This window comes from Alosa pseudoharengus, unplaced genomic scaffold, assembly GCF_046254945.1.
Source record: "Alosa pseudoharengus isolate Yale_2024_CS ecotype anadromous, Long Island Sound unplaced genomic scaffold, YU_APseudo_1.1 YU_APseudo_1.1_scf_20, whole genome shotgun sequence".
NCBI classification, from domain to species: Eukaryota; Metazoa; Chordata; class Actinopteri; order Clupeiformes; family Clupeidae; genus Alosa; species Alosa pseudoharengus.
Window position 1 is genome coordinate 17,807,502 of NW_027468664.1, and position 14,579 is coordinate 17,822,080.

The window sequence follows — 14,579 nt, forward strand, 5'->3', positions numbered from 1 at the left end:
GGCTGCCCCCTCCATGATACAGCTAATACACAGGAATGTCATGTAATATGTGCCTGTGCCTGTGCTTCCTCCTACCTGAGAGTAGATGGTGGACACCAGGTGAGTGGACACTCGGAACAAAGGCTTCCCGCTGTCAACCCACTTCACATCAGGGCCAGGGTGCTGGAGTACGCACAATAAACAATTCGAACAAAGTAAACAAACAAACAAATCCTGATCTTGACTACTTAAGGAATCAGATAGGCACATGATAAATAGTGACTTAGTGATCTAAGGTATCAACAGCAAAACAAAAAGTATGCTTAATGTTTCAAGGGAATGAAATATGATACTGGTTTATTTACCACCCTACCCATTGCCAGGTGAGTTGTGTTACCTTGGTGATGCCCTCCTGGCAGCTGAGGTATCCGGGGGGCAGGTTGGCTGCCACGGCGATGTGCTGCTCATTCATGATGATTCTGCCGTCCTTTAGCAGGGGGAGCCAGGAGGAGCCCACTGCAGGACACAGCACAGAGATCAGACACGCATGCACACACACACACACACACACACACACACACACACACACACACACACACACACACACACACACACACACACACACACACACACACAGACGTACCCTGAGTTTCCACCACATCTCTCTTCTTGGCGTTGCTGTCACAGCTGATGTGGTAGAAGGTAAAGAGCAGGTGGTGTTTCTCATGAAGCTGCGTGGGCAGCTCAATCTTAATCTAGGAGTGACAGAGGCAGGAGGATGAAAGAGAGTGATCGAGAGAGGGAGAGAGAGAGAGGGAGTCAGAGAGAGAGAGGGAGTCAGAGAAAGAGAGGGAGTCAGAGAAAGACAAAGAAAAAGAAAAAGGGAAATGCAAGACAGAAAAAGGGAGTAAAAGTAAAAGTCAGTTGGAACCAGTAAGAGCTTTCACACATAATAAGTACACTGTAGCTCCCAGTGTCACTATTTGGCAGCTGTATTGAATGATCAATTCCAGCTGGTAGTGGACTCGCTATTTTTATGACAGCAGATGATGTAGAGCCATAATGTAAAGCACCACACAGACAACATATTCAGCCAGAGTCCAATACATGAATTAAGCCTAATCCTAGTCTAAAAGCTTTGATCAATGGAGATTTCCACTGAAGTTTTTCCTTTTGTCTAGGACTAGGCTTAATCCAGGTACGGGAAACCAGCCCATTGAGTTTTCAGCCAGAGCTGTACTGCTGCGTGGTGACTGAAGGGGGCGCTACCTCGTCATAGAACTCTGGGTTCTGCTGGTGATGCAACACCGCTGCAAAGGCATGCTTGGTGAAGAGGGGCCCTCCGGCACGGCCGTAGATGCACTGCAGAGGGGAAGACACAGCACACATTAATGCAGTAGAACACATGATTACACATAATAACACTGCTCAAAACTATTAAGGGAACACTTACAGTTTCTTTCAATTGCTGAAACCTTCCACCCTTTTCTCTATTCTCAAACTACATTCACAAAACCTCTGACAGTTCAAAGTCAAACAACTGCCTCAAAATTACTCAAAAAAACAAATGTTCCCTTCAATTTTTTTGGGCAGAGCTAGTGATTTCATTTTATTTTTCAACTGAAGCTCCTAAAGTGAGGAGTTATTGGTCATCAGTGGTCTAGTGTGCTTGTTAACACTCCGATGCTTCTCAGGAGTAGGAGACGTGGTGCGCAAAGAAGGAATTCAGTAGAGCACGCAGACATTCAAATAGTCAAAATTTTTTATTCTTTTTGCACCTTTCTTAATAAAAAAAGGAATATCTGGACCTGCCTGTGCTCCAGTGAACGTTATGTTTTTTATGCTCCTTGTCTCCTTGCACCGGTAGGACCGGCACTCTCTATTTCACTGTATTCAGAATAATAATAACAACAACAAAGGCTTTCTACATTCTATAATGATGCCTGAATGCTGTGACGAACATAACATGAAAAGGACAGACTCTTTGTGTGTGTGTGTGTGCGTGTTTGTAAATTACCTTAAGAGGCTGAGCGTCATCATCATCTGAATCTCTGAACTCTACACAGACTGCAATATTCCTCGCCTGAAATGGAGGGATGGACAAGTGAAGAGATGAAAAAGAGAGGAGGACAAGAGAGGAGAAACGACATGAAAGAAGAGGAGAGACAAATCCATTCACTGGAAATGATTCACAAATTGTCCTGTCATCTCTCCCCACTTCTATGCCCAATACCGTAGCCGTGCCAACATCCTTGAAAAGTAATTTTGCTTGTTTAGCAGTTGCTTCTATTCTGGTCGATCTCAGGACTGCAGATGCACCACTTGGCTTTACAAACTTCAGCTTCAGCAAAGCCGTCCATCTGGACGCCGCTTCAGGAAGTTTGGCCTCTATACAGTAAACCAGCACGCAGCCAAAACAGCACTCAAGAAATAACAGCTACATCCAGTAGCTACATCCACTATGCATTATGAATGAGCCTGTGAGAACGAAGGAGGCTTTTAGGTCAAGCATGAGAGAAGTTCACCCTCGTGTGACTAGTCATTATGATGGGAAACACTATATTTTGGAGCATTTAAAAATGTTTTAACATAAACTTCAAACTTGAAAATAATACAACTATATTGGCTTTTTTGCACTACTAGAGCAACACATTTTCAAACTCCACCAACCAGTTTTTGAAGGTCATAACAGCATAGCCCCAGTTGGCCTTTGGCAATAAGAACATGAAATCCGCAGCTAGACAGCTAACTAAACTGACATCAGTGGAGACCTGGCTGTTGTGACCCCTACCTTGGCGAAGGACTTCTGCCCGTCGTACTTGAGGTGCTTGGGGTAGATGTAGAGGTGGTTGTTGTAGATGGTGAAGGGCTGGGAGCACTTGGCGATGCAGGGCACAAACTCCTCCACCTCCATCAGAGCGCCACCCTGCCCATTCAACGTGAAGGGTCTTACAGGGATATAGGAGGACGTCACACAATCTGACCAATGAGGAGACACAAAGGGCATATGCGATTGACAATCGGACCAATGAGAAGACACAAAGGGCATATGTGATTGACAATCTGACCAATGAGAAGTCACAAAGCTCATATAGGACACCAATCACAGTGTGTGGATCACCCAATATAGTTCTGAAGAAATCAAAAGGTTGAGTCATGAATTAGAGTGAAATTTGGAAAAAAAGCTGTTGTGTGTTATACATCTTGCACTGTATGTGGCATGACTATTGGGATGGCCTATGGCTTACTAGAGACATCAGGGGCAACGCTATCAATGGTCACATCCAGATTCCCAAGCAGCACTGGGAGCTTGGCCATCTTCTCTGGTCTGCAAAAAAAGAACACATTTTCTGCAAATGGACCCAAAAAGCAGTTGGACTGTAAAACTTTGTCTTGGAGTATGTAACTTTAAAAGAAGCATAAGAAAGGTATAAGTGAAGTCGGGGCTTGAGCTCACTTCTTGAAGTCGGCCAGAAGCTTGAACAGGTCCTCGTCAGAGAGTTTGTTGCTATCTTGCCTGTAGAGGGGTGAGAACGAAGCGCTCTTGTCCAGGGTCCCTGAGGCATCCTTAAACACTGGCCTGAACACAAAGAGCACAGTACAGTTACAGTAAAGCAACATAGTGGAGTTCTTTTACCTTATAGTAAAAGCTTCAAACTCAATTGATGATATGCAGACTTCTAATAGACTTATAGATTTAGACTTATAGACCTATAATAGAACTATGTCTTTTATTGTACTGGACTTAGTATGAGCCTTTACGTCATTTTGCAACCATGAATTCCATGAATGTGACAGACACTGTATCACTTACGAATGTGTAAACATGTAATTACAAGCAAAGAACACCAGTTATACTAAGAAGAAGGCGTTTTCCAAAAGTCAATACTTAATTTTAGATCAACACCAACACATGAACCCATCTGATCTGGTGCTGAACAGGTGCATTTGATTTGTGGATGCAGTACCTGGCGGCCCAGGCGAAAGGCATCCTGTACTGGCCCAGCCTGTGGCAGGCCATCTTGGCATTCTTCAGCACCTTCTGGGCCACCTGGCACACAGACATGGCAGAGAGTAGAGGACAGACTGATTGAGACTGACTGAGACTGATTGATGGTGATGGACCGGAAATCATTTTAAATGCCTTGCTGTATTCAGCAATAGCAATGTGTCAGACTTAAAAAGTAAGTATACAGTGGAACCACTTGTATTGGACTAAACTACTAAGAGTAGTTCTAACTATTTCAAAAGGAACATTACAGAGGTCTATGTGATATGTAACTGTAATGTGATAATAATATGTGTGTGTGTGTGTGTGTGTGTGTGTGTGTGTGTGTGTGTGTGTGTGTGTGTGTGTGTGTGTGTGTGTGTGTGTGTGTGTGTGTGTGTGTGTGTCTGTGTGTGTGTCTGCGAAAGTTGAAAGTGAGTGTGGTAGCAACAATGTTCTATGTTTGAGAAATGTGAGATGTCTGAGACATATCATAGATCTGTGTGAAGTGAGTCAAATATGAGCCATGCTATTCATGTCCGGAACTGCTTGTGTGTGTGTGTGAGTGTGTGTGTGCGCGTTTGTGCGTGTGTGCGTGTGCCTGTGTGTGTGCGCATGTGTGTGTGTGCGTGTGTGTGTGTGTGTGTGTGTGTGTGTGTGTGTGTGTGTGTGCGTGTGCGTATGCGTGTGTGCGTGCGTGTGTGTGTGTGAGCGTGTGTGTTTGTGTACCTTGGAGGGGTCAGAGCTCTTCATGTAGGGATCAGCACAGTGGGTGATGCCTCCCTGCAGCACCTTCTCTACTCGCGCCACCAGGAAGATGTCCGGGTGTGGACACGTCACAGAGAACACACCCTGCACACACAGCACACACTCATATCCAGTACACATCCACAGATTTTACAACAACATTATGTTATTACACACACACACACACACACACACACACACACACACACACCCTAATCTGACACCCAGACACAGACCTGTGTGGGGTACTTGAGCGCCCCCTCTGGCAGCCCGCTGACCGGCCCCTCCACCACTGTGATCTCGGACCCTCCGTTGATGTGCTGGTTGCCGTGGTGAGAGATCATCTGCCGGACGAGCTGGTGGTTAAGGTCCACGTGGAAGTCGGCCGAGATCTTCCTGCTGTTCTGCACGTCGAACAGCGACAGCACCACGAAGAAGGGCTCGACCTGAGGAAGGGACCAGGGACAGGAGGATGCTGGGTAACGCGGTGCACAGTCATGGGTTTTGGCAGCGTGACTGTCTTTTATCCCCTTTATGTTGAGTAATGACATTGGCTCTATCTGTACAGACATGGTATGGGGATTGTGTGAGTCTGTCTGTGATTTAGTGTTTATTCTCTAAGATCCTCGTCTTTTATTTCTGGGGCTTCTAGTCTTGCCTTTGGTTAAAGGATTTAAATGGGGGGGAGGGAGGGGGGATGCAGGGGAAAACAGTGCTTGGCAGAATTAACTGCTTGGCACACAATTTGGGACGATATTGAAGGACACAGTTTTTCAACACCTATCTGTGCTTCTCTATTAGAATCACCATCGCTCTCTCTTTCTCTCTCTGTCAGAAACAACCACACCCACACCCACACACACCCACACCCACACACACACCCAAACACACACCCAAACACGCTCCCCACACACACAGACAGAGCCATACAAATGTTCTGAGTGAGAGAAAGCGACAGCAGGAAACCAGTTATCAGACTGCTCTGTCTCTGTCTTTCTTTACAGAATGGCACTTTGCCATTACCCAGAGCTCTGTTTCCCCTCTCAAACGTACCAAGACCAGCCAGAGAGGCCAGGGGCTCTGCTCATACCAGATACACATACAGGGAAACGGCTGCTTTTATGAAAAAATGTAAAACACTTTTTACTTCATGCGTTTTGTGCATACGTGTTTATTAATATTCAGAAATGCATTGTAATATGAATGTCATAATGGTGTTATAAATCTCTGTGTGTCTGTGTGTGTGTGTGTGTGTGTGTGTGTGTGTGTGTGTGTGTATGACCAAGAGTGAGTGAATGAGTGAGTGAGAGAGAAGTAATGAAAAGTCAATACGTTTGTTGTAGGTCCTTCATCATTTTCGGATACACAGCTCTGCAGGTTGAAAGACAGATCATTGCAGTTGACGAGTACACGCTTGCCAAACTTTTCCTCAAACTGCCGCACATCTGGTTCAATGCCTGAGAAATCAAGTTTCTGTACACACAACACACACACACACACACAAGGACAGACACACACACACACACACACACACACACACACACACACACAGACACACACAGAGGTTGGCCAATCTTTTTTTTCTGACAGTTCAAAAATAAATGCAATTATTTTTTTTCTGCACAGATTTTCAGTCAGGCACTGATGTAGTCACCTGCGTATCGGGGTCCAGGGTGAATAGCCTGAGTCGGGTCTCGTTCCTCATCTTGGTCTCGATGTCTCTGGCACTCTGACAAAACCATGAAGAGAAAGGGAAAAAAAACAAATGTGGGTGCTTGGGGAAAAAAGCTTTCCCAGGATTCACATGGGTTAGTGTTTGAGAGAGCAGAGCTGGGAAAAACAGCAAAGAGAAGGGGGAGAGAGAAAGAAAGACAGATAGATGAAGATAAAGAGAGTGAGAGAGAGAGAGAGAGAGACAGCCTTGCATCTGTTGGCCAGCTGTCCAACCTTTGATCCAGGCAGAGTTTGAGCACCTGACATGCTTGTATGATTCTCCGCAATGCTGTTTAATAGTAGGTTCTGTTATAACTGTATCAGGTTGCCTTATATTGTGCTAATTTACACTATCTGTCATTTCACTTTGGTCTATCCAATACATATGAAATATGAGACTGTACAGTATGACAGATAGACAATGGAGGAAGGGAGAGAGAGAGAGTGAGTGAGAGATAGAGAGAGAGAGAGAAACAGACAGCTATATAAAAGTGTGAGACAAGAGTTGTTCAAGGAGAAGAACAGAGACAGAAGGAGAGAGACAGAAAGAAAAAGGGAAAAAAATAACGAGACGGGAGAAAACACACAAAAAAATGAAGAGAACTAGTTGAAAAAAAACTGGGTTTTGTCCGAGTGAGAGAGAAAGGGATGAAGAGAGAAAGGCTGGGAAAACATGGGACAGGAGAGAGGAGAGGGGAGGAGAGAAGATGAGAGGTGCGGAGGGGAGGAGAATTGGTGGGGAGGGAGGGGGGGAGAGCACTGTGTGAGGAGTGGTATATTATTAAAAGGGTGTGTGATACAGGGTTGTGTTTTCAGCTGCTCCTCCACCCCCTACAATTCAGTAGCACTGGCCTGTCAATCACATCTCATGAAGGGGCAAAGTCAAGAAATGAAGTACATTAAGTGCTTAATAACCAACCCCCCCCCACACACACACACATACTCACCCACACACATACTCACCCACACACATACAGTACACTGACAGACTCTATGCATCTCATGCATCTCTATCAGTATGTAGTGTATGTGTGAATGTGAGTTTGTGTGTGTGTGTGTGTGTGTGTGTGTGTTGAGAGAGAGAGAGAGAGAGAGAGAGAGAGAGAGAGAGAGAGAGAGAGAGAGAGAGAAAGAACACAGAGAATACCATTCCATACCTGGAAACTGTCCTGGAAATTCCCAGCTGAGGTGTCCGATTTTCCCTGCTCATCGTCTACAGGGGCATAAGCACACAACACAACACACACTATGAGCAAGCCAACCCTAAACACACACACACACACACACACACACACCACACACCACCCATTGTGTAGTGTATTCCGTTCTTACTCACGCCAATCCAATGGAGCTACAATCACGCTGTGGAGATACATGCCATTCACTGTCACCTGTCAATCCGTGGGTTTGGTTCCCGAACCTGCTGTTTGATTCTGGATTGCTACTGTATTGTATGTATGAAGGCATCTAAAATAGCAGTAATTTTCCTTTACTTCATTTTCTTAATGTTGATCACCTCTATTGCATATTACAGATGCCCACAGATGCCCAATTTATGAATAAATAAAAACCTGCTTAATAATGAGGTATAATAACTGTGAGATGGTATGTACTGTAGGGTTAGGAGGTGTTCAGAATTACTGAGCAAGGAGTGTGATTTGTGACAAGTCTGACCATGTGACCATGTGTGTGTGTGTGTGGGTGTGTGTGTGTGTGTGTGTGTGTGTGTGTGTGTGTGTGTGTGTGTGTGTGTGTGTGTGTGTGTGGATGTTGTAAGAGGGCATATTAAAAACATGGGTGGTCTTCTCGAGAATATGCCAAAGTGTACACATACACACACACACACCACACCATGTTAGTGCAAAATTCAGAATTTTAGAATTGGCCTCCATTCAATTAATTAGTCAGGGGGCCTATGTGGTTTCTGTGGGTTTGAAATGATAATTTTTGGAGAGTGGTTGGACTCTTTAGAGGTCATTGAACATGGAGACCTTTTACCTGTTTCAACCGTATTTTTTTGAAATTGTATATTTCACTATAATTAACACCACAAATTTCACCTAAATCACTGGCTATGATGAATAAAGTTCACAAAACAGTTTTTTCAACAGTATGATTGTATGTCAAACAATTAGAGATAAGATCAATAACCAATCAGTTTCACAAAATACACATACTCCATTGCTGAAAGATAGCAAAAACATAACAGAATCACAGATGAGACCTCAAACAACATTTAATTCATTTACATATACACAACATATTAGATCTCACCTCCACAATTTCCTCATCAAAATCTGCAACTAGTCTACTAAAGCCTATTCCTATTCACCTTCTTAAGACTGCTCTCCCCTTCCTGGATAATGTTTTGCTCTAGATTACAAATAATTCCATGCTATCAGGGCATGTACCGCAGTCGTTTAAGACATCTGTTATTAAGCCCTCCCTCAAAAAACCTAGCCTTGTATCAATACTGGTCCTCCTGGACCTCAGCACTGCCTTTGACACCATAGACCATGACATACTAAGTATATTTTTTGGGACTTTTATGCGGATAGGATAATGGAGATTGACAGGAAATGAATGGGAGAGAGAGTCGGGGTGGGATCCGGAAAGGAGCACGGGGCGGGAATCGAACCCGGGTCGCCGGCACACGGTGCAGGTGCCCCAGCCAGTTGCGCCACAGCTAGGACCAGGGGCTTGAAAATTTGATAGGCATCAAAGACTCAGCACTCGCTTGGTTTAGATCATACCTTCCTAACCGTCAACAATTTGTACAGGTCCATAATAAACCATCTACCCAGATTATGGTAAAATATGGAGTGCCTCAAGGCTCAGCCCCTGTTGTTAAGCAGATGATACATAACTATACCTCGCCATAAAACCTGATGAATTAATCCCGTTAGCCAAACTTGACACATGTATAAGAGATATAAAGACATGGATGACGAATAATTTCCTGCTTTTGAACTCAGATAAAACAGAAGTTACGGTTTTAGGTTCTAAAAAGATGAGGGATATCCTATCCACATCACAGGCTACATATAGTGATCTTCCATTGACCTCATCCACCTAGGAGTTATAATTGACCAGGACCTAGCACTAAATAATCACATAAAACAGATCACCAAAACTTCATTTTACCATTTAAGGAACATTTCAAAGGAAGTCCTTATCCTTACCTGATGCCGAGAAATTAATCCATGCTTTTGTCACCTCAAGGATAGACTATTGCAATGCTATTGCAATGCTATTATGCTGGCTGTAATAATACTTGTCTAAAGAGCTTACAGCTTATACAAAATGGAGCTGCTCACACACAAAAAAATATGAACATATTTCCCCCATCCTAGCATTTTTACACTGGCTACCTGTAAAAAGTCATCGACTTCAAAATATTACTTTTTGGTTGGTTGCCTGCATTGAAAGAGGACACCTCATGAAGACGCTCATTTGTCTGCTTCTGACAGAAGAAGCACTTATCTATGCTGGCAGCAGCTGCTGCTGAACAAGTGTACAAAGTCCCTCTAGATGGACTTGATGCAGTTGCAGGTGTTGCTGCAGGTTCAGAAGATGGTCTACCACGTCTTTTCTGAAGACACTGAGTCCTGCCTGCTTCACATGATTTCTACATGCTGCAGATGCTCACTGTTACAGGTGGATTTGTAGCAGTTCCTGTGCCAAACTGCTTTGTTCTGTTGTAAAATAACTGCACTGTAACAATGTAATCGTTGGCTGATCTGTGATCACCATTTCCATACTCTCTCATGGACAAAAACAAGACATTTGGCATATGTATCTAGTGATGGGTCATTCACCAGTCCACACATATCTGCCACTGGATACATAGCCCAAACTCTGTTTCTTTTAGAATATGTGTGCCATCACCTGACTAACAGAAAGACACACCTCAGAATATAACCTAACTAGACTGTGCCACCATGAACTATGAAAATGTGCTTGCTCAAATGTAGAAGGCTAGAAGGTCACTAATATCACCAACCATGAAGAACAGAGCACTATGTGCTTCAGGTTATTCCATATTCTAAATTCTACAACTGCCAGCTATCAACAGCCAACTGTCACTGGTAGTGTATCTCTTTCTCTTTCTTACACACACACACACTCACCTGTCTGTTTGTCTATCTGATCCTTTTACCCTTTCTTTTCTTCACACTTACATAGGCTACGGAAGGCCTTACAGACTTCAGCTGGTACTAGCTATGTAAAAGTCTATTAAACTTGATTTAACAGAGATCTCTGCACTTTGTGGTCTGAATGTGTGTAGACAAGAACTGGCAGAGCAGGCTAGGCCTACACTCAAGCACACTAATAGGCATGAATGGATAGTATTGATATTAAAGTATTATTTTTTAAGCGGACAATTTCGAGAATTTTAGGCACAATTTCTTGTTAAAGAGATCAATCATCAGCCAAAAAATGTTTTATAATGTTGTATTGTTTATGTGGTCCACTTCTGCACACTATCTTGTAGAATATCTTTGCTTTTTGGCACCAAACCCTATGCTATAACACAGAGTTGCTTACTGATTCTACTTAGTTTAGGCTATATGTGATGGCAAGTGACACAACTGGCATTTTCAAGCATTGCTACTCACCCATATCCTCTTCATATTTTAAGATCAATAATGGTTGCCAGTAAAGAAAAAATGTATCAGGATATTTTTATGTCAGGCAGGTACTGTAGTAGACTCCAGCATGACATACTGGAATGAAGTCATGTTTTTGGCCTCAGTGTATCAGTATAAAAAAAACCTACTGTATGATCCCTTATCCCATGTGTTTTAATTGACCAACTTTGCTGGACTCCCTCTTAAGGTCATCATTGTGTCTGGGCCCACTTCCCCGATAACGACGGAGACACGCTCTTAAGAGGGTTTTCTACGATTCATCTTACGATCGTTCGTTTGGTTTTTCCGACTGTTTCCCGAACATGCTCGTAGCGTGAATGCGCGTGCACTGCTCTTAAGATGCTCTTAAGGGGAGCTGTCCACGTTAATAGTTCTGAAATATCCTCCAGATCCAGATTTGACGGTGATGTCAGGTGACTGCACGTCACACCTATAGGCCTACCATTTAAACTTCGGATCTACACATTAATTCACATCAATACGAAAATAGAAACACTTTGACATCTGCATGTAAGCATCCCAAGTAGGTTATATATACCACACAGAGACATAAATAATTGTAATTATTTTAAGATTAGATTGTTGCACCATGCAATATTTTTTCGCGGTGCCACTTAAGAACACGTTTGAAGATAAGAAAGAAGTCGAGTAAGAAAGAGAGGAAATGTGTATGCTTAGATTTTGATGCAGTAGGCTAGACTAAACCACATGTTGCTTTCTCTGCTTTTTACCTCATAGGCCTAATAAAATATTCACTTAGGAAAGATAATGTCAAACTATTCTGGCAACGTCTCGTTTCATAACTTGATTGCATTTTTGTCCGCTTTTCATCATATTATTATGACCATTAAATGTAGGCTATTTTGCACGCTAAAATCTGATTCATCACAGGTAAACACAACAAAGAATGGGAACGTAAATTGGATTATGTATTCTAAGTTGTAATTCCTCTGTATGTCCTGTTGGTGACCTCAGTGAGAAGTACTGTTAAGACGCTCTTAGCCGGTAATGAGTACTCTGGAGCACTCGTAGATCTATGAGTGTTTTCACGACGCTCTTAAGCTACGATTGTTTCGGGAAACAGTCGGCAAATCTTAAGACGTTCGTAAGAGGGACTTTACGACGCTCTTAGGCTTAAGATGCTTTCGGGGAAGTGGGCCCTGGAATGTTTCCTGGAATGTTCATAAATTCAGTTATAAAAATAACTGTAAATATTGTTTTATTGTATTTAAAGTTGATTTTTCAAGAAAAATCACTACTCACTACTATCTTGCTTCATGTCCCTTCATTTGTCAAAAATGTTTTTTAACCTGACATTTACACTTTAATATTTTTCAGGTGTTTAACTGTAACGTTAAAACTATAACGTAGGCCTAGCAGTGAGGCTGACACTGACAGCAGATTGTCCTCTATAACTACGGTCACTCACTTATTATTATTCATTTTTAAAAAGCACTGTTTGGAACAGTTTGCGTAGAGCAGAGGTTCTCAACCTTTTTGGGGCTAAGGCACGTCATGACGAGTCGGGTGGGTGCGGCTGTTAAAAGTCCTTTACTGTGCGTAGGCGGCGTGGGACAACCAAAACAGCAGTACTGTGTATTTAGAGTGTTGTGAGCAAATCCTTATTGTTAGTAGGTTACCATAACTGTGTTTTTCTCTATCGCAAATCACGACATAAACTCATTGGTTTCTTTTTTTCTTTTCTTTCTTTTTTTCAGTGAAGTTATAATGCGCATAAGGTATGTTCACCTAATTTGAGCCAGAGCCGCTTGATCTGTAAAGGTATTTCTGTCCTAACCAAACAGCGTTAAAATAGTGTGTTTAGCAACCAGAATTCCCGGGGGAGAAATCTCCCTCATCCCAGAACTTTTAAAAAGCTTGAAACACCCCTATAGCCCACGTAGCATACAGCCAGTGTTGTAAAAGTTATACGCTTCATGCAGTAGGCTATTTGATAAGGGATGACATGGGTAGGTTGACGTGATTAAGAGGGGCTTTCTGTTCCAGTTTATGTAAAGGTTTTTCTTAGGTTCAATAAGGAGAGGCCTACATGTTTGTAAATAAGGTCGGGTTTCTTTTTTTTAGTTTTTTTTTTTAATTGATAATCCCAAATATCTGTCCGGTGGTGTGACTCTGTATCTGGAGGAGGGAGATGGAGTTAACATGTGAATCCCTGCAGGCTGCAGCCTCCATGATGGTCATAGAGGTCACAGCATCTTCAGTGGTTTCCTGCTATTTCCTGTCTGAATGGAACACACTGCTCAACATGATGCTGATGCTACATAATGATGATGAGCACATTGAATAACCCCTGTGTGTGGCATCACATGTGCTATATAAATACAATTGCCTTGCCTTGCCTTGATGCTGACAAGTCATAAATAAAGTAATGATTAAGAGCAAACAAATCCTGTTTGCTAGGTAGTGTGTATGAGTGTGAAAACTGAGGATTTTGACTGTTACGCTATTAGGGGGAGTTGAACGGTGTTTGCGCTGCTGTGCTACTTCGTTCCATTACACTTTTCTGCTTTTCCATCTGTGTCTCCCTTGTTGCGTCCCGGTAGATGCTAATTGTGGGTTGGGCAACTTCTATAAAAGACGCCCTTTCTGACGACCGGGATCTCTCTCGCTCTCACCTCCCATCCGCTCCCGTACGCAGGGCAGCTTTGTGTGGTGCCTCGCTGGCATGTCACGTTACTTAGTTTAGGTTTAGTTTAGTTAGAGGACCCGAAAGACTCACAGCAAAACTTGTCTTTTGTTTCTGGTCGGGAGTCAGACAAGATCCATTTCCCCAAAGATATGTGTTGTCAGGGTTGTCTTTCTGTTTGTTATCGTTACTTTATTATCACCATGCTCTGTTTATGTCAAATCACTATCATTCATGAAATTCAGTTGTTACGCGCTGTCACCATTTTTCCTTATACAGTACCCTCCAAAATGATTGGCACCTTTGGTAAAGTTGACTAAAACAGGTATAAAAAAATATCTTTTGATGATTCATTGCACTGTCACAATGAAAACCTTGAGGAAAAATCCACCCTTGAAGGGAAGAAAATTTATTCTGAGAAAAAAGAAAATCTCATAAAGAAATAAATATTTTTAACAAAAACATGCTGCTCACAATTATTGGCACCCCTAGAAAAATCGTATATACAAAAACAGAAGCATTTCCCTATCTAATGTCAACTTATTTATGTTAATCAGAGTGTCTGTGAACTTTCAAAAGTAGTTCATGACTTTCTTTTTCACTAAGGTATGAAAATAAAGTGACAAGCTAAATCCTCAAGTCATTTTTCAACATCAGAAAGACAAGAAAATACACTAAATTTAAATAAAAAAAAAAACTGTGTTGACATTTGTAAGTCAGGGAATGTCTATAAAAACTAGGTACTCATAACCCATAGTTATCTTGCTTCCACGTACAGTATGGAGGATGGTAAGGCAAATCCATAAGAACCACTGTTGGAGAGCTACAGACAAAGGTATCATCTTGGGGTCAC

The 14,579-nt window shown here is 42.6% G+C and overlaps 1 protein-coding gene across 1 annotated transcript in view; it reads right to left on the reverse strand.

Annotated features, from left to right (window-relative positions):
- The window catches only part of dock9b (dedicator of cytokinesis 9b), a 75,026-nt gene that overhangs the window by 34,070 nt on the left and 26,377 nt on the right, over nt 1–14,579 (reverse strand). Inside the window, exons 9-22 of the mRNA XM_076296749.1 lie at nt 7,585–7,640; nt 6,369–6,443; nt 6,047–6,187; nt 4,951–5,160; nt 4,697–4,819; nt 3,948–4,030; nt 3,437–3,559; nt 3,228–3,307; nt 2,771–2,958; nt 1,997–2,062; nt 1,249–1,341; nt 623–734; nt 377–495; nt 76–162 (exon numbers count right to left, since the gene is read on the reverse strand). Of these exons, the coding sequence (XP_076152864.1) occupies nt 76–162; nt 377–495; nt 623–734; nt 1,249–1,341; nt 1,997–2,062; nt 2,771–2,958; nt 3,228–3,307; nt 3,437–3,559; nt 3,948–4,030; nt 4,697–4,819; nt 4,951–5,160; nt 6,047–6,187; nt 6,369–6,443; nt 7,585–7,640 (1,556 nt within the window). The remainder of the gene's footprint in view (nt 1–75; nt 163–376; nt 496–622; nt 735–1,248; nt 1,342–1,996; nt 2,063–2,770; nt 2,959–3,227; nt 3,308–3,436; nt 3,560–3,947; nt 4,031–4,696; nt 4,820–4,950; nt 5,161–6,046; nt 6,188–6,368; nt 6,444–7,584; nt 7,641–14,579) is intronic.